The sequence below is a fragment of the Macaca fascicularis genome, chromosome 9, assembly GCF_037993035.2.
Source record: "Macaca fascicularis isolate 582-1 chromosome 9, T2T-MFA8v1.1".
Lineage (NCBI taxonomy): Eukaryota > Metazoa > Chordata > Mammalia > Primates > Cercopithecidae > Macaca > Macaca fascicularis.
In genome coordinates, this window is record NC_088383.1 from 79,966,299 (window position 1) to 79,989,328 (window position 23,030).

General features: G+C 34.7%; 1 protein-coding gene and 1 non-coding gene across 4 annotated transcripts in view; both read left to right on the forward strand.

Moving 5' to 3' along the window:
- CTNNA3 (catenin alpha 3) overlaps positions 1-23,030 on the forward strand; it is a 1,764,647-nt gene that overhangs the window by 1,071,445 nt on the left and 670,172 nt on the right. For all 3 annotated transcript variants that reach the window (XM_065521050.2, XM_005565734.5, XM_065521052.2), the window contains one exon: positions 16,695-16,787. In XM_065521050.2, the coding sequence (XP_065377122.1) occupies positions 16,695-16,787 (93 nt within the window). The remainder of the gene's footprint in view (positions 1-16,694; positions 16,788-23,030) is intronic.
- Positions 22,668-22,769, forward strand: LOC123567020 (small nucleolar RNA U13). Its single transcript, XR_006689729.1, has one exon. It is a non-coding gene; the product is annotated as a small nucleolar RNA U13 (small nucleolar RNA).

Here is a 23,030-nt window from a genome sequence, read left to right on the forward strand (position 1 = left end):
CACTTGAGTTGCCAGCGACCCTTAAAGATGTCTGCAAAGCAAATTTAAAAACAAGTCACTTGCAGGAACAGTTTCTAGTTCTTAATAAGATAATTCAGAATTTGAGATGAAATTATGAACAAAGATTGCAAGAGGGATTTTGCTAAGCTAAAAACCCTTGCAGAGAATGCCTAGAATGGCATTGCTTAGATTTAAGCTTTTTCTTGGAAATGTGAGAAGTGGCACAGCTGACAAGTCTTGTCTTGTTCTTCCAGTGGTGGAAGGTGATAATGAGCCATCAGGGTCTAAACGGTAGGCTGTTAGAAGGAAGAGAAACATTGTGCCTGGACAAGCAGCGTAATTAGCCCTCAAGCAATCCAGCCATGGTTGTGGTTTTATGCAGGGATGGCAGCTGCCCATTAGTGTTAATTAACCAACAGGAGAGAGAGATACGAGATGTGGGTGTGCTTTCCAAAGACTGGCAGCCAAGGGAAGGAGGGATCCACAGTAGTCAGAGGCTGAAGGTGAGGGTAGGACTCTAACCTGGGTGATGAGAAATGAACTGGACTTTTACTGGCGTTCTCTGTTTCTGGCTACTGAGCATCCGGGACACTTTGTACTCTGTGTCCCAAGAGGGAGGTGCTCATTAAGGTTACCATCTCATAGGTGAGAAAGCTCAGCCTCTGCCCTCAAGAGCCAGGGAAGGAAGCAACCTGTCTCCTGACTTTTGGAACAAAACTGCATACACTGAGCAAAGCCAGAACGCTGTGGGATTTCTTTCTTCAGAGACTGAGCGTGACAATGGTTTGAAAGGCTCCAGGTGCAGTGCAAGCAAGCCAGCTTCCTGAAACAGGGTCAAAAACTGGACTAGTTGATGGCAAATGCCCTCCAACTCCTGTGGTCTGCTCAGACTCAGAGCCTTGGAGCAATGCTGGTGAGAATCCAGGCCTGGCTGGTGCAGCCATGTAGTGCCATGTGGCTGATGTACATGGAACTACCTTGAATGCAGCATTGCTTTCTTGAATTTTGATTTAAGTTTCATGTTACTTGAGATAAGAATTGAAACCAACTAAATACATAGTAAGTGTTGTAATAAGGATAGAAATAAAATGGCATACAATGTAACTTTCAGTATTTGCAATAAGTTTTCATTAGACCATTCACTATTTCTTAAAGAGAATTTGTATTTAAACCAAACATTTCTGATTTATCCAAAAATCTTCTGATACTGGGATTTATTAATATTAAAATTTCTATGTTTTCTATTAACACATTTTTATATGACAATCTTATTTTTAGAGTTTTAAAAAACAATTCATTTGATATATAGAAACTGTCTTTAAGACTTTTTAAAATTATCCAGCTAACATTTTTTAAAGCTTCACTGCATTATCTCCTTATTCTGAAGCCCATCAGCATTTAGTGTTTTACTCATTTAGTATAGTATACACTGTCATTTAAATTTTTTTCATTATTCATAGCTCTAAATGTCTTGTGTATTTATATCTAAATCTTTCATTTCTTGAAGCATGGTAACTACCTTTTCTCCATCTTCTCTTCTTCCTCCACTGCCTGATAGATAATACATATATGTGGATTTTGTTGTTGTCTTTAGGCCTCTGTAAAGAGATTAATCATAAATATGTACAGAGAAGACAATGTGAAAAATATTTTATTTGCAATGTTGGGTTAAATGTATTCAACAGAAGCTTTAAGAACCCATTGCTTGCAATATCTAGAACCAAAAAGAGGAGTAAGATGGTTTCCATCTTCAAGGATTTCACAGTTTATCCTTGTGGAAATAGAATCAATATGTTGATTTGCTCTAATTATGAGAGGTTAGTATACAAGATCTCTCCTTACTCCTCCCTCCTTCCTTCTAGAGCTACTGGGAACCATAAATAATATATATTTTAAAAAACTACTAAGATTACACTGCAAGTGTCTTATCCAATCCTCTAGTAATGGCCACTACTCACAGTATGTGTCCAGTATTTCAGTGTGCTGTAGAGGTACAGGGATAGTTAAGATTAAACCTATAATAACTTATGCCCCTGCTAATGTTAAAGGACCTAAATCTTTTATTTTCTTTTAATTCTATATTACATAATTAGCTATACTTCATTTTTATCATATAATTAAATGCAGAACACATTCAAGGAGCCCTCATGAGATTCAGGGACCCAATAATGAGGGAATATGAAATCATAGTATTTAATAATGGCACGTACACACATTTGTAAATTTTGCTGGGACTTCATATATACATACACAAACGTGCTTGACCCACTTCCACTGCACACACACTTACACAGAGTCTCTATCATACATACACATACTCTGTGTTCTTTCAATTTGTCTTACTCATTATTGGCCATTTATACTCAAAGACAAGGGGTTCTCTCTGGGATTATAATTATGATAGATTTCAAAGCTTCTTTGCCTATTTCCTTCAAAGTCATAATAAATAGATGCCTACAGGAAAAAAATAGCTTCACAGACTATTGTTATGGTGTCTTCCAAGATAGAAGTTGCCAGATGATTGATTGCCAACTGTTATTCTACTAAGAGGCCCGTTCTTTTGTGAAAGTAAGGAATGAATCTGGGTGTGTATTTCATGATTAGTTAGGGAATCAGGTGATAGTGATGGTCTCATCCACATCCAGGAAGTTTACGAAATTGCAATTCAATTAACTTTGTCCTATACAACACCTTCTGTTCCCATGGTAGCATTTGAACAGTGCAATATGTACAAAATATGCTGATTCAGAATTAGACTCACTAAAAACTTTATATTGGCTTTAATATATTGTCTCTCTCTTTAAGAAAATCCCTTCTCTTTCTGCCATATGAGAAATCAGGTCACTGGTCATAAAATTGCTTTGAAATTTGATGGCAATTTCAATGATAATGAAAGCTAATTATAGCATTGTTTTGACATCTACCCTTTACACAATGATCCTATTAATAAATACTTATTAGACCTGCATGCTTCATATTTATGCTTGACCTCAGCTGACAACAAAGTATAACACTAGTTCAGGAAACAACACTTAATCCTGTCTTTAATTTATAGTTTCTATTTGTTTCATTCTTTGGTAGTTAAATAGATTTTATTTGGTACTGTTTGTTATATTAAATTTACTAGGCAGGTGACACATACTTTTATCCTTTGAGTGGTGGTTCTGAGGTGAATAATAGCTTAATTTAGAGAGGGACCTTGAATAAACTATCTAGCTGGTTTTACCATTATAATTTACATCACACAGCAATATGAGGTGTGTGTGTCCATTTACAGTTATATATTGTTCCAAACTAAAAGGGAAATAAATTTGGTAAAATGGGACTCTTAGAGCAGTCTACATTGCAGACTTCAATTTGAGCTATGTAACATATATTTCTCATAATTTATTGGAAGCAATAATACTGTAACAGCCAAATATGTTTGAGTTTGTGTGTATGTGTGTTTTCATCTTATTTGCTTCTTTTGTGATGGCACATTCTGACACAGCATACTGATACCTCTTTCGCAGAACAATGTTGACATATATCCACTTAGACAAATGAATATTTTCATCTTTAATGACTTATTTGAGAGGAACAAGAAGTTCAGACACAAATTTGAATAGAATTGGAGGTGTGAGTAAGATAGGAAAAAGAAAGAAATGTAGGACCATATTACAATTATTCAATTATAAGAGTCATTACCTTATATCTGCTGCAGACACACACACACACACACACACACACACACACACACACACACACACACATCATTCACAGAGTACCTTTCCAAACATGTTGAATTTAGATTCATTATTAAGATCAATATTGGCTGGTCTGATTTTGTCATTGATAATAAGCTTTAATTGACTTGTTTTTGTGCCATTATTTGACATTAAGACAAGGTAAAACCAGTGCCTGGTTTCCCTACTGTGAATTCCCAATCATTTTTGTGAATCATCATTTTAAACATAACAGCATATGAGACCATGAAAACTATTTTCTGCTTAGCGGCATTTTTTTCTGTGTAATCATTATATATGTATATTTTCTGGAAACCTTATTTATAAATGGTTCAATATCTTTAGGCTTTGCAATAAGTGTCATGATTAATACAATTATCTTGATTGGTCGTAAAAATTCACATACAGGTGTAGACAGGTTTTGTTCTCTTCAATGATTCATTTTTATTATAATAAGCCAAATTATAAATTATTAAGAATATAGAAAAGGAAAGTTGAACTCACCTTGATTTTCACTCCTCAGAAATCATCACAATTGCCATTTTGGGGAGGATCATTTTGGATAGCACATTTCCATATGCATACACAAAAGCTTCCCATCTTTCATAAATGAGATTATTACCTGTTCTATTTGTCATTGGTGTGTTCCCATGTCAATACATATAGAACTATTTCATCAGTCACTTTTTTTTTGTAAATTAAAAACTAATTTCATTGTTAATATAGTGAAAAATATACTTGGAAGAACTTCAGTCAATATAGAAACATAGTTAAAAGGGGATACTTCTCTTCATAGCAATAGTAATCCTACCTTCTCTCCCATATATAACTCAAATTAACAGTGGGAATTTATCACTGTAGACATTATACTTTGCATTTATACATAACTTTAAATAAATTTTTTTTGTTTTGTTTTGAGACAGAGTCTCGCTCTGTTGCCCAGGCTGGAGTGCAGTGGCGTGATCTTAGCTCACTGCAAGCTCCACCTTCTGAGTTCACGCCATTCTCCTGCCTCAGCCTCCCGAGTAGCTGGGACTACAGGTGCCCGCCACCATGCCCGGCTAATTTTTTGTATTTTTAGTAGAGACGGGGTTTCACCATGTTAGCCAGGATGGTCTTGATCTCCTGACCTTGTTATCCACCTGCCTCTGCCTCCCAAAGTGCTGGGATTACAGATAGGCGTGAGCCGCCACACCCAGCCCTATAATAAGTAAATAATTTTAAATGGAATCATATCTTCCATTCTGCAGTATCTCACTTAAAATTATATACTTGAGACATTTTATAGCAGCAGAAAATTTATTTCCTTTTCACAGAATCATTATGTAATTTATTCTTCACTGTTAAATATTTACATTCATTTTTGCTTTTACAAATAAAGTTTTCACGCGGCTGTGACTCTATTCACATATGCAAGTATTTCTGAACGACAGATTACATTAAGTTGAATTGCTACAGTTCTGAACATTTTAAATTTTCATAGATGAAGCTAAGTTGCTCTCTGAAAAGTTGGCCATTTACCTCCCAGTTGTGTCCCCATATTCTCAGCAGTATTGGATAGTATCAAACGTTTTACATATTTCTGATCTGACAAGCAAAAAAACGTAATTTTCTTGCATTAGTTGCATATCCTACTTAATAAATCAAGAGGTAGACTGAGAATCTTTTCATTTATTTATTAGTCATATTTCATATGTAAAGTCTGTTGATACTTAGGAGCTATTTATACTTATGGATAATATTTTTATTATCAAATATAAAAACACATTTTTGCCTATCTTTTGTATTTTAACTTTATTTTCAATATTTTGACATTTAAAAATTTTTATGTAGTAATATATTCTCGTCTTTTTACATACATTGTACTTTTTTCCTGAAAGTAGATAGCAGGAAATTGGGCCATCACCAATATGTTTTTCCCATTACCCTGAAAAACACTAAATTTTTGTGCTTTTAATTATTGGCACATAATACTTTTCTTCGTTCTTTTTTTTTTTTTTTTGAGATGGAGTTTCATTCTTGTCACCCAGGCTGGAGTGCAATGACGTGATCTCGGCTCACTGAAACCTCTGCCTCCTGGGTTCAAGTGATTCTCCTGCCTCAGTCTCCCAAGTAGCTGGGATTACAGGCATGCACCACCAAGCCTGGCTAATTTTTCTGTTTTTTAGTAGAGATGGGGTTGCATCATGTTGGTCAGGCTGGTCTCAAACTCTTGACCTCAGGCGATTCGCTCGCCTCAGCCTCTCAAAGTGCGGGGATTACAGACGTGAGCCACCACACCCGGCCCATTCCCCTTTTTTATAAAACTTATTTGACAGCCTTTCATATATTCTTCCAAATGCACATTAAAATTTACCTAAGTTCAATATAGCTCTATAAATTTAATAGACAAATTTTGTGAGAGATAACATTATATTTTACAATACTGAGTTTTTCCATCCAGGAATCTGATATTTCTCACTAGTCATTCCATTCTTTTTTTACATCATTAAGTAAAATTTAATACATATATACATATGCACACATATCTATAATTGTGTTTATTTCAATAGATTATACTACTATGAAATTTATGATATTTAGTTACTATAACAAATTTTGTCATGAAAACTTTTATAATATGTAGAAAAATATATTATTCATCTCTCATTCATTCTGCTTGAAGAAGCGTTACTGATTATTCAATAGTAATAACAGTTTTCAGATAATCTTGCATTCCCTAGGTAGACAATTTTGAGACCTGGGAATAAATATAATTATTTGTTAATATTTGCAGCTATTGCTTTTTTTTATTCATTTAGATTTACTAGAACCTTGAGTAAAATATTGATTAACCTCCATAATAGTGGGAATGCTTATCTTAATCTTGACTTTTGAGCATGACACCTCCTGGAAATTTCTGGATTTTGTTTTAGATTAAGAATTATTCTTCCTATTCATAGATTGCTAAGGTTTTGAGTTTGTTTTTTAGTGTAGTTTTGCTTCACTTTAATCAGAATAGGCATAAACCTGTCATCAATGCTTTTTAAAAATCTATTGATATCTGGTTAAACAAGGAATTTCATTGTTAGATCTCTCAATCATGAGTCATTTGTTCATTCTGGGAATAAACGGCATTGTCTTGCTTTATTACTAGTTTTTATTACACAGTTGAATTAAATTGGCTAATATTTCATCTACAAATTCATGTTTAAATTAATAGAAAAGTTGCCTGATAGCTCTGCTCCTTTGTCTAATTTCTGTCTAATTTTGTTATCAGTTATATAAGCAGTAAAACAAAATTATTGAAATGGAAAGAGGTCTAGAAATGAAGTCAATCTGTTCCTCATCTTATAGATGGATGACCAAAGACAGAGAGGTAAAGCAAAACTAATATCAGAGACCGGATTGTGTGATTGAGGATTCATAAAATTTGGGAAGCAGCTTGAGTTGCAAAGTTCAAGAGAATATGAATTTCCTAAGTAATACTTTATCTCCATGTAACACTCTTACTACAGTCATCTCTATGAAGTTCACCTACCTCTATCTTGTTATAGTATTTGGAGACTTAGAGTTTTAGTCTTAGATCCTTTCACGTGTCCCTTTAAATAGATTGTGCTTATTGAGATTCACTTTCATTGATTTTGACTTCTATGATTTCCCTGACCGTTCCCAGCCCACATAATAGGTGAATAATCAATATTTGTTAGTTGATGAAATTGTTTCCCTGCACTTTGCTATGTGCTTTTACAGCACAGTTATACTAGTTAAATATTCTACAGAACCCGTAATTCATAGTCATTTCTTATTACTACCAAGGGAAGCAAAGCAGCACTGCTTCACTAGGAGAAAGAGAAGGGCCGACTTGTTAGCCAGAGGTCACTCGGGTGCTAACATGGGGAGATCACAGCTCTTTCTGCCATTATCAGAAGCAGAGCATATATTACATTCTGAAATAGACAATGAAGCTTCCGGATTTGTTGACGGAAGTTACTGTGTCTCTTTCCATCTGCCACACTTGCCAGCATTTGGCATCCAGCTTGGGCCCTTTGAAGAGTTACTTTACTTGATTAAAAATAAATAAATTAAAAGCTAAATTGGGACCTATTCAGTAGTTCCAAATTTGGTATCTTAAGTGAAGGTAAAACTTGAAAGAAGCTGCCCCTGAAGCCTTGTTAAGTATGATGTCCAGACTAGAAGAGAAACATGTTACTTTTCTTTGAAGTCCAGTTGTCTAAGCCTTTGTAGAATATTGCAAATAAATTTCAAAGGAAAAATTTCATTCTCCTTTATTTCTTGTCCTGAATTTCTGCTGCTGTCTCCTCCCTTCAAACCCATTTTTCTTCCTTTTTTCATCTCATGTTCATCAAGAAGATGATACATTCTCAAGCATACTGATTCAGACATTCATGCATTCATTCACTCCCTGAAGAACTATTTATTGATTATCTACTGTGTGTCGGGTACTAGGCACTGTGGGCTGAATGAGGAGCAAATACAGGTGTGGTCCCTGCTTTTATAAATCTGGGGAAATGTATGCTAATCAAATAATCTCCCCAAGTGAATATATAATTACAAATTCAGAGTCATGCTCTGAAGGAAAAATCTGACTTAGGTGGGCAGAGGTTTCAGGTATTCTGTGTGGAGGTGGAGGACAGTGTTGGTGAAAAACTTTCTAAGGAATTACGTTTGAGCAGAGATCTGATGGATAGCAGTTAAGCAAGTATAAGTGGTTTGAAAGTAGCTGTGAAAAGGGAGGAAGAGAGCATTCCAGCCAACAGAGAACAGTATGTACAGATGTTTTCTGGCAGAAGCAAGCATTGATGCACAAAAGTACATTGATACAGCTGAAGCACAGAGAGAACAAGAACTACACATGATGACTCTTGGGCCGCACTGCAAGATCTAGCAGGGATGGGGGTATGATGTGGGTATGGGAAGGTGATGATGGGGAAACCAAATTTGCATCTGAAAAAAATTGTGGGCTGCAATGTGAACATATCATAGAGAAAGAATATTTGTTGACAACAAAAGCTAAAATTGGAACAGGAATAAAATAAAGAAAACTGATCAAAATCTTACCTAGGGTAGAGGACAGCAAAAGTATAGGTTGGTGCAAAAGTAATTGCGGTTTCTGCCATTTAAAAGTAATCGCAAAAACTGCAATCACTTTTGCACCAACCTAATACATGATTTGGGATATTACTGAGAGATAAAATGTTTTAAAATGGATATATGTGAGAATGTGAGAATGAGTATTATCCAAGCGACCTGTAGCTCTCTGCCTTGAGTCATAAGACTCATGGGGCTACTTTACCCCATACACAGTCCTCTGTCCATGCCCGGCTAGTTTAACCATCATCATTTCACTCGAACACTCTAGGAATGATTAGCATGGTTGTCTCTGTGGCTGAATTGGATATTTTCAGGGATATCTTACTTGTCCTCTCAGCATTTGATACATGATATCATCTTCTTGAAACCTTTTCTTCTCCTGGTCTCCATGACATCACAGTATAGTGGGTCACCTTTCTTATCTCTGGCCACTTTTTCTAAGACTCATTGAAGGAGTAACCTCATGTTTCTGCCTAACAAATATTAATATCTTATATACTCCAAGAACTTTTTCTCCTCACATAATATCTAATTACCATGAATAAAATAGTAACTTCTTAATATCTCTACTCTACTGAAGACCCCCTTTTAACTACCCATCTAACTATATATAGTTTATGTCTTCTTATGTATCTCAGTGGCAACTCAAACTCAAAGTATCTAGTTCAACTCTTGCTATCTCCCACCAACCTGAAGAACTTCTAGTGTTCCATCTATCAGTGATTTGGCTAGTGACTGTAGTTTTGCTACTTGCTACCATGTCCAAGGAGCATAGACACCATTTTTCCTTCTTCATGCTTCTTCACAAGCTTTTATGAACCGCCATTCATTTCTAAATTCAGAAAGAAGTCCAAGTCTCCTTTGCCAATACAAGTTAAAAATAAATAACCTGTTTCAGCTAGATTATTTCCACACCTATATTCAAAGTTTTTCTCTGTTTATTTGTATCTTTGCTACAGATTTGTCAAATCTTGATGTTTCCAATGAATATACATAGCCAGACTGAAATCCACTCAGGGCAGTTAAGTTTAATAACCTAAGGACTTCCTTTTCTCAGCTATTTCTCCCCATAACCTAAAGCAATAATTTTTACCTTTATATTAATATGGTACAGAATTAGGATCATTTTTATTAGGAAGGAGTGGAAGAAAGGACACAGCTTCCAATGAACAGATTAAGTTGTACACAGGACTTTAAAAAATAGAATTCACAAAATGTGTTAATTTCAGACACAATTGACAGCAATTTATATTGATGATTTAGTTCCAGATAGAGATAAATTATTATTTTTATTTATTTACATAGACGAAATACTATTTTCAGGATATTTAACTGGATGGGAAAAATATTTTTAAAAAAATATATCATCGTCTTTAACCTCAAGCAGCTCACCATCTGGTAGATACATAAGTGAGCTTAGGGAGAATGAGAATTTGCTATAACACGAGAGTGTGGGAAGATGAAGATATGGATCCTGGGCATCTGAAAATAGTTTGTGGAAGAGACAATATTTGATCCAGGCCTTGAAGTATAGGTATGATTTTCAAAGAGTATGTGAGGGGTGGTTTTCAAACAGAATAAACAGCTTTCTGAAAGATAAACTCAAAAATGATAAATTATTTTCTTCAAGAATTAGATGTTCTCTTGTACCTGATACATCACATGTTCTAATAGACACTGAAGAATTAGATCGTCAAAGGAAGACACTTATCTATATTTGCAGGAAGTGAAATGACTGTCTCCTTCCTTGCATTTTTCCCTGACACTAGGACACGCAGGCTGACTAAACCCAGAGGCAGGCATTTAATGAGAAGGTGCCTTTCACAGAAATAATTATGGTTATACATTACCAGCTTTCAACTTTGCTGAAAGTATCCATCTGAGATTAGTACATTCCTGGAGTATAAGTTTCTGGCTCAGTACTTACTAAGAATCGTGGTTCTCTGGTTGTATGTAAAATAAAATACATTTGGCTTACTAAAAAAGAAAATAAAGACTTTATTGGAAGACACAAGATAATGCACATAAATAAAAATGAAAGCAGGCTAATATTCCACAGAACAAAGAGTGATTCAGGGCTGTAGGTGGCAGTAGTAAGTGATGGATATGCCCAGGCTAAACCTAGGGGAGGACCAGGATCCTTGATTGACAGTCGTACCAAGACTTTACACCACTAGGTTAGAGAAAGAGCTGTTCTCCGAGGGAAATCGGTGTTATTACCAAAAGGAGGAATGGATTTTGGATGGAAGGCCAGAAATATCCTATACTTGAATTTCTTATTTCAGTTTTTAACTTTTTCTCTGTTTCTCAAGTAGAAGTTAAAGTCATTATTTCTTGCCTCTAATTTGTGAAGCTTTCTATTTAACTTCCTATGCTATCCCGTAAATATTCAGGTCATTCTTTTTTAGACTTTCACCTCAGCACATTTATCTTCAGGAAAGAATGTCTATTCAAACAAATAAAAATTAACCAAAATCCTAGTATCTATCTGTGTGTTGCCATGTGTGTATTGTTGTTGTTGTTGTTGTGTGTGTGTGTATTGGGGGTGGGGGAGGTGGTATATCAGAATCACCTGGGAGAACTTTTAAAAAATCTAAGTATACATCCCTTACACCTCTGACTTCCATGCATATACACACTTAATAAATCAGAATATCTTGACAGAAGGCAATTGAACTTTTCTTTTTAATAGTTATTTACTGGTGATTCTATTATTCTTACCATCTCTCTTATCCCACAATTTGAGGACTATTGATTTGAATTTTCTGTAGACCCCATTTTATTTCCATTATCAAAGATATTTGCCGTTCTGGATTCTAGAACAAGTAGGAGAAAGTTGAGAGAACTATTTCATCTCCTTATAAAGAAGAACTTCATAACTTGTGTAACTTTGTAACTTTGGGCTGTCCTGCAATGGGACTAGACTGCCCTGCAAGACAGTAAATTCTCTGTCTCTGCAAGTGTTTACACAAGAGTTGCATGACCAACTGCCAGATGGGAAAATGCATGAAAATGAGACGGTGACCTTTCTCCCCCATTGAGAGCTAGGACACGTGGTGACATGATATAACAATTAACTATGTGAACAATATATAAACAATGAATGTGTGACAATGAAAATCTCAGCAAACATCGAGGTTTGCTTCGTGTTCTGGAGAGACCACATTACAGGTAAATACCCGTGTGGGAACTTCTCGGTGACAGACTGCATGATGTGTGATAAGCAGCTGTCCAAATAGTGTACTCATTCCTAACAATGATTCCATTTCAGTTGTCTAAGATGACTGAGAACACTACCAGTGCTCCTGAGATTTCAGATAAAACTTAATACTAGAATGTTAAAACATACCATGTGCTGACATTCAATATATTTAACATAGAATATCTTTACCAGATTAGAAAAAAAAAATAATGATGAAAAGCAGACTTAACCTATAGTATAGTAGATATTTGTAAAGGGTCATTGGGGAAATTCCCCATCTCAAAATATCTGTTTTATTGCTGTCCCTGGCTCTACCACTAGTGAGTCATTCTTTTATGTCAAGCATGCTCATTCTCCTGACCTTGATAGAGAGTGAGGGACGGAACTAGCCTAGGGGTCAGGATTCTACAACGCCAGGCTCCACAACAGGGAATTTCTCACCAGAAACCCTGGGTTAGAGAGTGAAGGATACTATGTTCTCTGCTGAGTGAAAGGAAAGACTCAAAGTCCAGCAAATGGAAATCATGACAGAAACATACTAACTAGTGTACAGAACTGGAACATGTGCCTTGGCCCATGGCTGTAATCCTAGGACTTTGCGAGACTGAGGCGGATGGATCGCTTGAGCTCAGGAGTTGGAAACCAGCCTAGCCAACATGGCAGAACCCCATCGCTACAAAAAATACAAAAATTAGCCAGGTGTGGTGGCGCACACCTGTAGTCCCAGCTACTTGAGGGGCTGTGGTGAGAGGATTGTTTGAGCCCAGGAGGCAGAGGTTGCAGTGAGCCTAGATCGAGCCACTGCACTCCAGCCTGGGTGATGGAGCAAGACTATATCTCTAAATAAATTAATTAATTAAAAAATGAACTAGGAACCAGAAAGAAGGGAACAAATATCAACACTATTGTTCAGGTGAGGAATTGTCTGGCCAGGCGTTTTCATTTACAATGTTTTTTAGAGCCCAAATAGGGCAGTAAGGTCAGCTATGTTTAAAGGGCCTAGAATATACCATACGTTTTAGAGGACAGAAGAAATGGTGGGAAGGAAAGAGCTGCAAGAGAGGGATGCTAATACAAAACTTCACTCTCCTGTCATATCAAGACGCATATCCCTGTTTGAAGACTTCTTGTTTGTTTTTAAATTACTACAATATTGGTAATTATTTTAAGGATATAATTTAATCTTTTGTAACAAATGAAAGAACATTTTGTCCCAGGTTTCTCTTTTCAATAAATGTGTAAATTTAACTAACTACCTTTCGTCCCGTTTATTTAGGATAATTTAGCTTCTGCTTTTTGTAGACTTGGTGAAGGCCGTAGTACAATATCAATAAAAAGTCTGGTCAATCATTTCACTGCAAGAATGCTTTTCAAGACTTTCTTCAGGGTAGCAAAAAAGACACACACATATTGCTAGTTAATAGTCGCCCTGCCATTGGTTGATTTGAGTATGTTTTATCCCCCTGCTTAATTTTGTTTTCTTATTTATACAATATAGGATTAGAGAGTGGGGTTAGAGGTCACAAAATGGTGACTTATGAACTAAAGTAAGCCAACAGACGTTAGTTTGGCTAAGACATTGAGTTTTTCCTTTCATTTGGCTTGTTTTAACGAATGCCTTTCAGCGGGGCATACACAATCATTTTGTTTGGGGACCCACCACCCCACCCTACCGCTGAGTCAATGGAGACTCAATGTTTGTATCCCCTGCAGGGCTCTTGAAAGCATTTGAGTTTGTAGCTCTTGGGTCAGATATACTGTTAAATTTCTTTAGGCTCCTGAGGCTTCCATTCTACAAAACCTCTGAGAGAGTGAAATTTCTTTTTTTTCTTTTATTCTTTTTCTTTTCCATTAGTTGAGAGATAGATTAAATGGAAGGCAGTTCATACATGGTGAAGGCCACCAGGTATCAGACTCTCCCCATACATTTTCTCATTGAATTCTCAAAGCATCCCAGTGAGGTAGTCATTATCATAACCATTTTATAGGTGACAAAACAAGGTCAAATAATTTAATATCTTGCTCATGATCAGAAGCTTATTAACTGTGGGATTGGGTTCACACCCAGATCTGTTTGTCTCCAAAAACTCCCGATATCCTTGTTTCCCTTAGTGAGCAGAAACATGCTACAGAGATCTTATGAATAGTAACAAAGCTTTGCCCAATTTTTTCCCAGATACACAAAGGATATCAAATATATCATTGTCTTTATCATTGCAAGGAGATACTTGATCTAATAATTTTTCTATCTTTTAAAATATCTCTGTCAATTGTTTTATACTTTAACACATTGCAGTTTTTCCTGCTAAGATCTAAAATACATCCAGTTGTGGAGAAACCACGCATTAGCCACATGCAGTAGAAATAAACAACATATGACTTTGGATCACTATTTTAAGAGTACCACAAAATGTTATTGAAATGGATAAATATCTAAAACTATTTTTACAAAACATCTTATTTGCCGGTTGTATTCTTTGACCAGAGGGAATTACATTTCTACTGTTCTTGGGAACATACTTGACTAAAGAGCCATGCAGAATTTAGGAAGAATCATCATTAGAAGAAATTTGGCTTTCATTCACACATGGATGTCATGTTAGAAAATACGTCACAAAATCATTCACATTTGAAATGTAAAGATCGTTTATTTCTAACACTTGTCTGTTTTGTCACAGATACTAAGTATCTTAAAATTTGACCTTGTTTGTACAAAATAGCACTAAAACTGCACTTACTTTGAAATATACTCTATTACGTAGAAACTTTATTTGACAAAACAGTTCTTGTAAGGAGAAGTTCAGGTATGTGCAGGCATAGAATAAATGAAGACAAAAAGAGTGTTAGTATGATGAGACTGAGAAGAAAACTTCAAGTAGAAAACACAACTTTCAGTTGTGTTGTATTTTCATTAGAGGGTTGTATAAAATTAATTCTCTTAATATGGACACAAACTGTGTTTAACATAATTTCCATACTATGTCAGTCACTTAATTGGCTTTTAATAAGCCTAGTGGCTAGCCAATGTCTGGAAGAAGAATGCATATTTTCAAAAGGAAAAAGAAGAAAATGAGGATACATTAAATATGAGTAAGTAAAGTAAAAGAGTATCTACAAAGGACAGTTTTCTGTAATTTCTAAGCTTTGGGTTAACCATCATTCTTGTAATTTGACCACATTGAGCCAATGATTTTTATTTTTATTTTTTTTACTTTAAACAAACAGTGCTCAAATTTACAGGTCAGTATTTTTTGCAAATGCAGTGTAAATTAATATAATACATATTTAAAGCAATTAAACTGTCAAGTTTCACTTTTAGTGATTGGGGTTTGGGGAGTAGAAAGGGGCACAAAAACTGTTGCCCTTTTCAAATAACTCACAAATGTGCTAATTATGTGTCAGATATGAAAGTTGAGGCATGGTGACCTTCAAGCCAACAAAAGACCTTTTCAAGTAAGCCATCCCCATGTACATTAATGAAGTGAACAATGCCCTTCCACAGTTAAATAATGTATGGCTGTTATTTCATTATATGTGAATGAAAACCAAGGAGTTATTTCACTGGTGGCATATTAAAATAAATGTTATAAAAAAGCAAATACTGTAAATCCATTTCAATAACATTTTGTGGTACTCTTAAAATAGTGATCCAAAGTCATATGTTGTTTATTTCTACTGCATGTGGCTAATGCGTGGTTTCTCCACAACTGGATGTATTTTAGATCTTAGCAGGAAAAACTGCAATGTGTTAAAGTATAAAACAATTGACAGAGATATTTTAAAAGATAGAAAAATTATTAGATCAAGTATCTCCTTGCAATGATAAAGATAATGATATATTTTATAGATCAGAGAAAACATTGCCTCTGTCCATAAGCCTTACTCTGTTAGTAAGAATAATGTTGAACAAGAGTGAGGTTCAGAGGAAGGGAAAATAATCTCCCACTCTTTATCGTGGCTCTTTCATGGTCGGAAGAAAGTATTTATAAACCTTGGATTTAGGTCATGGACATAATGGTAATTAAAAGAGCACTCATTTTGTTGGAAGAAAATGTAAATTTCAAAAGCAATAATATAAGAGAAATTTGGGTGTCACTAATGCTTGAATCAAATGCACTGCTGGAATGTCAAACAGTACCCATGAAGTTGTAGTGGAAAATCAAGAGCAGGAAGAAGTTAATTATCTTGTATTTGTTCAGCTTTGTAGTGTATTTGATACAAACAAAACATATAAATATACAGTCATACTTAATGCAACTTAAATATGAGTAATAGACCTCTGGGAAATAATAAACCAATTACTAATTTAAAATAAATCACAATCATATGAGATTCCAAAAACCTATTAGCATTCAATCCATAAACATTTTTTTTCCAGTCTCATAATAGCTTCTTATTATGGGTTAGATATGGATACCAAGAGACTGTACAGGGTTTACAGATTCACTCACTAGTCTCTCCTCATTTTAAACAATTCTCTAGGTCCTTCTATTGTTATTTGCTTTGATAGATTATCTGAATTCTTTCATAAAATGGATATCAGTGATGTTTTTGAGAATGTTCTTTGTCATTGAGATTCTCAATGAATGTGTACATGCTCTTGTTCAGTATAAGTGTTGCTGCATTTCCTTGATAATCTAAAATAATTTTCATTATTTTGGATTGTATTTAAGGTGGCAAATCTTGCTTGTTCCATGTCAACAAATGAAGATGGAATTAAAATTGTCAAAATTGCAGCCAATCATTTGGAAACCTTGTGTCCACAGGTATGATAACTAAGTTACTGTCTTTTTGTCTGTAAAATTATATATAATTAATTCCTAATGCTTTTATGCATATGAAAATACACTATTTTTTTTTCTTTTTTTCTGAGACCAAGTCTCACTATGTAGCCCAGGCTGGAATGCAGTGGCGCAATGTCGGCTCACTGCAACCTCTTCTTCCTGAGTAGCTGGGATTACAGGCATGCGCCACCATGCCTGACTAATTTCTGTATTTTTAGTAGAGATGGGGTTTCACCAAGTTGGCCAGGCTGGTCTCAAACTCCTGACCTCAAGTGATCTGCCCACTTTGGCCTCCCAAAGTGCTGGGATTACAGGCGTGAGCCACCGTGCTCGGCCAAAATGTTTATTTGAAGCATGGAGGACTGAATTGTCGTAAGGTGATTCTTAAAAAGAAAATAGAGAAAAACACTGACATTCCTTAAGTGACCATATTGGAATCTCCTGAGGCAATGGTGCTTGGTCCAAATGATTTGATTTGTTTTTAGTGATTATTTATTTTGAAATTTCAAATGGGTTGAAAGGATTGACTCTTTTTTTCTTTTATCAAAAAAGATATGTGTTTGAAAAAAGTTAAGAAATATTTTCTTGTCAGTAATTCAGATGTTTCTTAAAATCTGAAGAGTGACACACTTTTAGGGAATTATTTCTACATGACAAATAGTTTTGAAGCCATGAATCAACATACACATAGGGCAATTTAAACACTCTTGTCTGAGAAGAAGCAGGAAATAATATGGATACTTCCTAATGAAGACCACAGATGTTATAAGGATGAGAAATATAACAAAGATTAGGGACTTTAATTCTCTGGATGTCTCCTGAGATTCTCATTCTACAAAACGTAGAGCATGTGTTAAATTCTTGATTTGCCTTGCTGACAATTTCATCTCTAAGAATATTGAGGAAACTGTGAAAGAAACTGCGTCTTTGGACTTAATGTTGATTAACAAGTAAGAACAAGCTGGAAAAGTGGAGGCTAGAGGACCTGCAGCTGAGATCTCCCAACTGATGTCAATTTTCTATGAAACTCCAGAGGGAACAGAATACTCCAACGAGGTCTCTAAGGTAGTTGAATGAAATATACTCCCATCAACACTCTGTAAGTGTTCTCATCTCTGCACATTGTGGATAACGCTCAGGGTTATCACTTTTTAAAATGCCTTTTCAATCTGAAAGTATTAAGTATCTCTCATTGGTTTTAATGTGTAATTTTCTGATTCCTAGTAAGAACATTCTTTTCGCAAATATTTATTGACTATTTGACTTTCTAATTCGGTGACTTGCTTACATCCTTTACGAATTTTCCAATTTTAGTTAGGTTGTCTTTTTTGTAATTAATTTGCTTAGGTTTGTTAAAAATATCTCTGTTGCCCATGTCTTTTGAAAACTTTAAAAATAATTTTTCAGTCGCAGACTTTAAGAACTTTAACATAAACATATGATTTATCTTTTAGTTATTTTAATATGTAGTTATGGAGCACCTACTGTGTGCCCTGGTTTGTGGTTTTGTGCCTTGTTAAGACATTCTACCAACAAATATGTCACGTATTTCCCACATTATGTTGTTAAAAGAGTAAAGTATTATTATTCAACATACAGATATTTATTCCTTCTGAAATATATTTTTATGTCTAACATGAGGTAGAGATCGTTTCATTTTGTAGTGTTGACATTTGGGCCACCATCATATATTAAATAGTTGATCTTTTCTCAATTACTGTGAAATTCTACCATTGTTTCACACATATCCCATGAAGACTTACAAATATTTCCATTATCTAATATATATTTGTATACATGTTCATATATACTTATAAACATAAATACACATACACATATACAAGTTTATACAATGCATTAAATATATATATAATACATATATAACAATGTATAATTATTTTTAGTTTGTTCCACATGTAAAGATAGGTTGATAGACAAAGTGAAACATTTCAAGGTACACAAGTTTCTGGACTTTCTATTCTGTTCCATTGGTCTATTTCTCTATCCCTGTAACAGTAGCATAATGTTTTAAGCATGGTTTTACATTAAATCCTGATATCTTCTAGGCAAGCTGGCTCATCCTGTTTTTTTTTTTCTTTAAATTATAGCTGTCATTCTTAATTTTTATATAACTTTTGGGATTAACTTATCAAGTATCATGAAAAAACATTAGAAGTTAGATTTAAAACGTTAAAATTTTTTGAATTATAGCTTATTTTAGAGAATGACCCCTTTCAGATATTGAATCTTTCCATTAATAAACATGTTACATCTACAGTAATCCTCCTTGCCTGCTGTTTTGCTTTTGATGGTTTCTGTTACCCTCAGTCAACTGTAGACCAAAACTATTAAATGAAAAATTCCCAAAATAAGAAGTTTTAAATTGCATGTAATTCCCCATATTGAGATCAAACCTTTCTTCATCTCTCTCTGTCCCACCCAGGACATGAATCATCCCTTTATCTAGCATATTCATGCTGTGAATACCACCTTCCTGTTACTCATTTACCGGCCATCGTGGTTATCCAGTCAACTGTCGTAGTACTCATGTTCAAGTAACCTGTATTTTACTTAATAATGGTGCCAAAATACAAGAGTAGTGACTCTGGCAATTCAGATATGAAAAAAAAAAAATCATATGCTGTGGTTGCTAAAATCCATGGTAAGAACGGATCCTCTCTGAAATTGTGAAGAAGTAAAAAGAAATTAATGCTCATTTTGCTGTCGCACCTCAAATTGCAAAAGTTATGGCCACAGTGAATGATAAGATGGAAAAGGCATTAAGTTTTTGGGCAGAAGACATGAACGGAAAATGTGTTCTCATTGATGATAACTGGGTTTGGTACCATCTGAGGTTTTAATCATCTGTTGAATGGTCTTGGAACATATGCTCTGCAGAGAATGGAGGACTACTGTATCTCCATAATCAGATCTTTTTAAAAAGTTGTCCTTCAGAGATATTGTTTTTTAATTATTTATTTTAGTAAACATCGTGGTTCTGAATATCTTCTACTGCTTTTGATTTCCAATTTTTTCTCTCCAGACCAAATATCTCCCCTGAAAAACCAGACTCACATATGCCTAATTTTTCCTTTGTTATCTTTACTTTGATATCTAGAAAACATCTAAAACTTAAAATAGCCTAAATGAAACTTTTAATTTCTCCATCTTCATCTTATTCCACTTCTCTTTCAGTTCCTAGTTTTAGTTAATGACACAGCCATTCACCTCATAGCTCTGATTAAAAACCTGGGAGGTTTTCTTTACTCATTCATTCATTATTTATTGAACATTTACTGTGTGGTGGGCACTGTTAATGCATCTGGAGAGAAAATAGTAAAGAAAACAAATGATAAAAAATGCCTGCTTTGGTGAAGTTGATGTTGGAATGATATCTAATGGCTGTTTTTCCTACCTAATCTATTAACAAGTCCTATCATTTCGCAAAAAAAAAAAAAAAAAAAAAAAAAAATCTATCTTGAATCTATATACTTCTCTCCATCTTGTTTGTCAACATCTTAGCCTATGCCAACATCATTTCTATCTTAGACTACAGAAATGTCATTCTGTTTGGTTTCCATGCCTACATTCATATCTCTGTAAAAGATAAAGTTTTAAAGGTGTTTATCAGAAAAATCACTTTCCTTAGCTTTTTAAAATGCAGACTATTTTTATAGCTTAATCAGACCTATATGCTTTTCCTACTGCCTAACTTCCAACCCCACTCCATATTATTATTTTTTCACCCACTAGATCTCTACATAGTTCCTTTTGTGATTCTAGAACACAGTAACCCCCTTTCCACCTAGTAGGGAGTTTGCACTTTGTAATTCCCCAGTGTTCTTTTCCCATATGGCCATATGGACAATTTCTTTTATGTTCAATTTACGAGGACTTAGCTTAAATATCATCTTCTCAGAGATCAATCTCCCTTCTCCCTAAATCACTCCTCCAGCTATGACTTATTATGTTACCATACTTGCTTATTTTAGAGTCTATATCACAACCTGAAGTTATATTTTATATTAATTTGTTACCTTTATTATATATATTACATACTCACGAAGAAAGTTCATGAAGTCAATGATTTGATCTTCCTTATTCACTATTAATATCCCCTGTACCTAGGAGAAATAAAATATATATTGGATGTTCAATAAATATTTGTTCAGTATATACATGAGAGAGAAGGTTACTAGAATGATAAATCATTCTATGTTCATAAAGGGCAGGGAGGATTTTGGCAACAACTTCTTGATATTTTTCTTAATATGATGTGTCTTATTTTTAATAAGATGAAAAAAAGACAGTATAATTACTTTGAGCTGTAACTGACAGAAAGAAAGAAAAGCAAAAACCTTTACAGTGGCTATTTTATGTATAGATATTGTCCAAGTATGAGATCTGAATTCATAGGCTAGATTGATTTTAGAGTGAGTCAGGTAAGTTCTGGGTCACAAGGAGCTCATAGGGTGGCCCTGAATTTCTATTTGTTAAGTACAACTGAATTCACCTAAGTTTCAGTGAATTGAGTTGTTCTGGTTCTTACTGTGCACAAAGGACCTCAACTGTGAAGCTTTGCCCGGTTATAGGTATCACTCTTCAAAAAAGATTTATTACTTGGAGCATACTTAGCCGAGATATTTGAAATAGTGACATGAGTTGAAACTATGTCATATGTACACCTCAGAAAAGCAATAGGGAATTTTTAGCCAGGAAAAGACCTAGAGAAACACAATCACTCTCATTATGTCTTTAAAGGACTATGATGTGAACAACTTGTTCTGAAGGGCCTCGAGGGACAGAATACAACCTGTGAGCAGATGTTAGAAGAATGCAAATTTTATCTCAAGATAGAGATGAGTGTTTTTAGCAGAGCTATCCTGACAGGAATTGAACTTCATTGAGAACACAGGATTTGGCGTTTCTCAACACTACAGACATTTAACACAAGGAGAGTAACTAGTTGACCAAGGTATTTTAATGGGGGGCACAAACAGACCTTGGGTGAAAAGCGGGTCTAGAAGCCTTTTGAAACCCAATCCTGAGATCCTCTAATGGATCTGTCTATTTTATGAAAGAGAGAACTGTGATCTGGATAACAGCCTTGCTGGAGTACTACAGGTGTGTGAACAGTTATATTCAACCTGGTGGAAGGATAAAGCCATCTACAGGGCTTAATCCTCGCTCCATTTTAACAAGTGACTTGAAAGAATATTGAAAAAAATAAACATTTTATATTTGCATAAGGCACAAAACTGAAAAAAGGTAGACAGAATGGTCTAATGTTTGAAAACTCATAAGCTGAAATTAAATAAGGGCAAATACAAAGTCAGAGCTAAAGCTTAAATACAATCTATTGCACGAGCGTATAGTGAAACTATTGCACATCAAATGCACATGGGGTACCAGAACTTGAGAGGGACATTTGCTATCTGGTTCAGCAAATTTCAAACCTGGGTCTATGAAAGCATTTTCATGGTCTATAGCAAAAGTAGCTCAGTGTAGTTAGCTTTTTTTCATATAGTGAAATTTAATCAACTTTTCATTCTGAGGTTTTATATTTACTACTTTATCAGAAATATTTGATTTCTGAAATAACAAAGTAGATAATAGTCTTTTTTACATTTTTATTTTTTGCAAAAAATAATTTATCAATAAAAATATTTTTTTACTTTACTAATAAAAAAATAAAAATATACTTACCCTATGTCAGTTCCTTCTCTTTCCTGTGTCTCCTTCTTCTTTGAAAAATATTTGTGGCCTGAAAAGTCCAGAAAGTTAAAAGTACTAATTTAGGTGATATAATGGTATAAGTCAGTAGCATGATATGGGGACTGACTTATACCTTTGAAATAATTGATCTTTGTGTAGTGTAAGTGTGATCATTGGATTTGCATGCTCATGTGTGATATGTGCCTCCCTCAAACCTTGTTATGACACCAGCACATTTTTCGTATGACATGAAAAATAAAATGATTATGATACTTAGCTTGTGAAATAGAAGGAAATTTTCAGTATACTTGGCACACGAATGTCTTCATCAAGAATTTCATGCTGAGTCCTGGGCCCATAGTTTAAAGGATAGGCAGAAAAAGAGTAAGTTGTTTTAAGCCATAGTGAGCTGTCACCTCATTACTGAGGCAAAATAGGGTGTACCTTGACAAAAGTATTGGAGAGAGAATTTCATTATTGAGAGGCAGAAGAATTAGATCATCTTAAGTG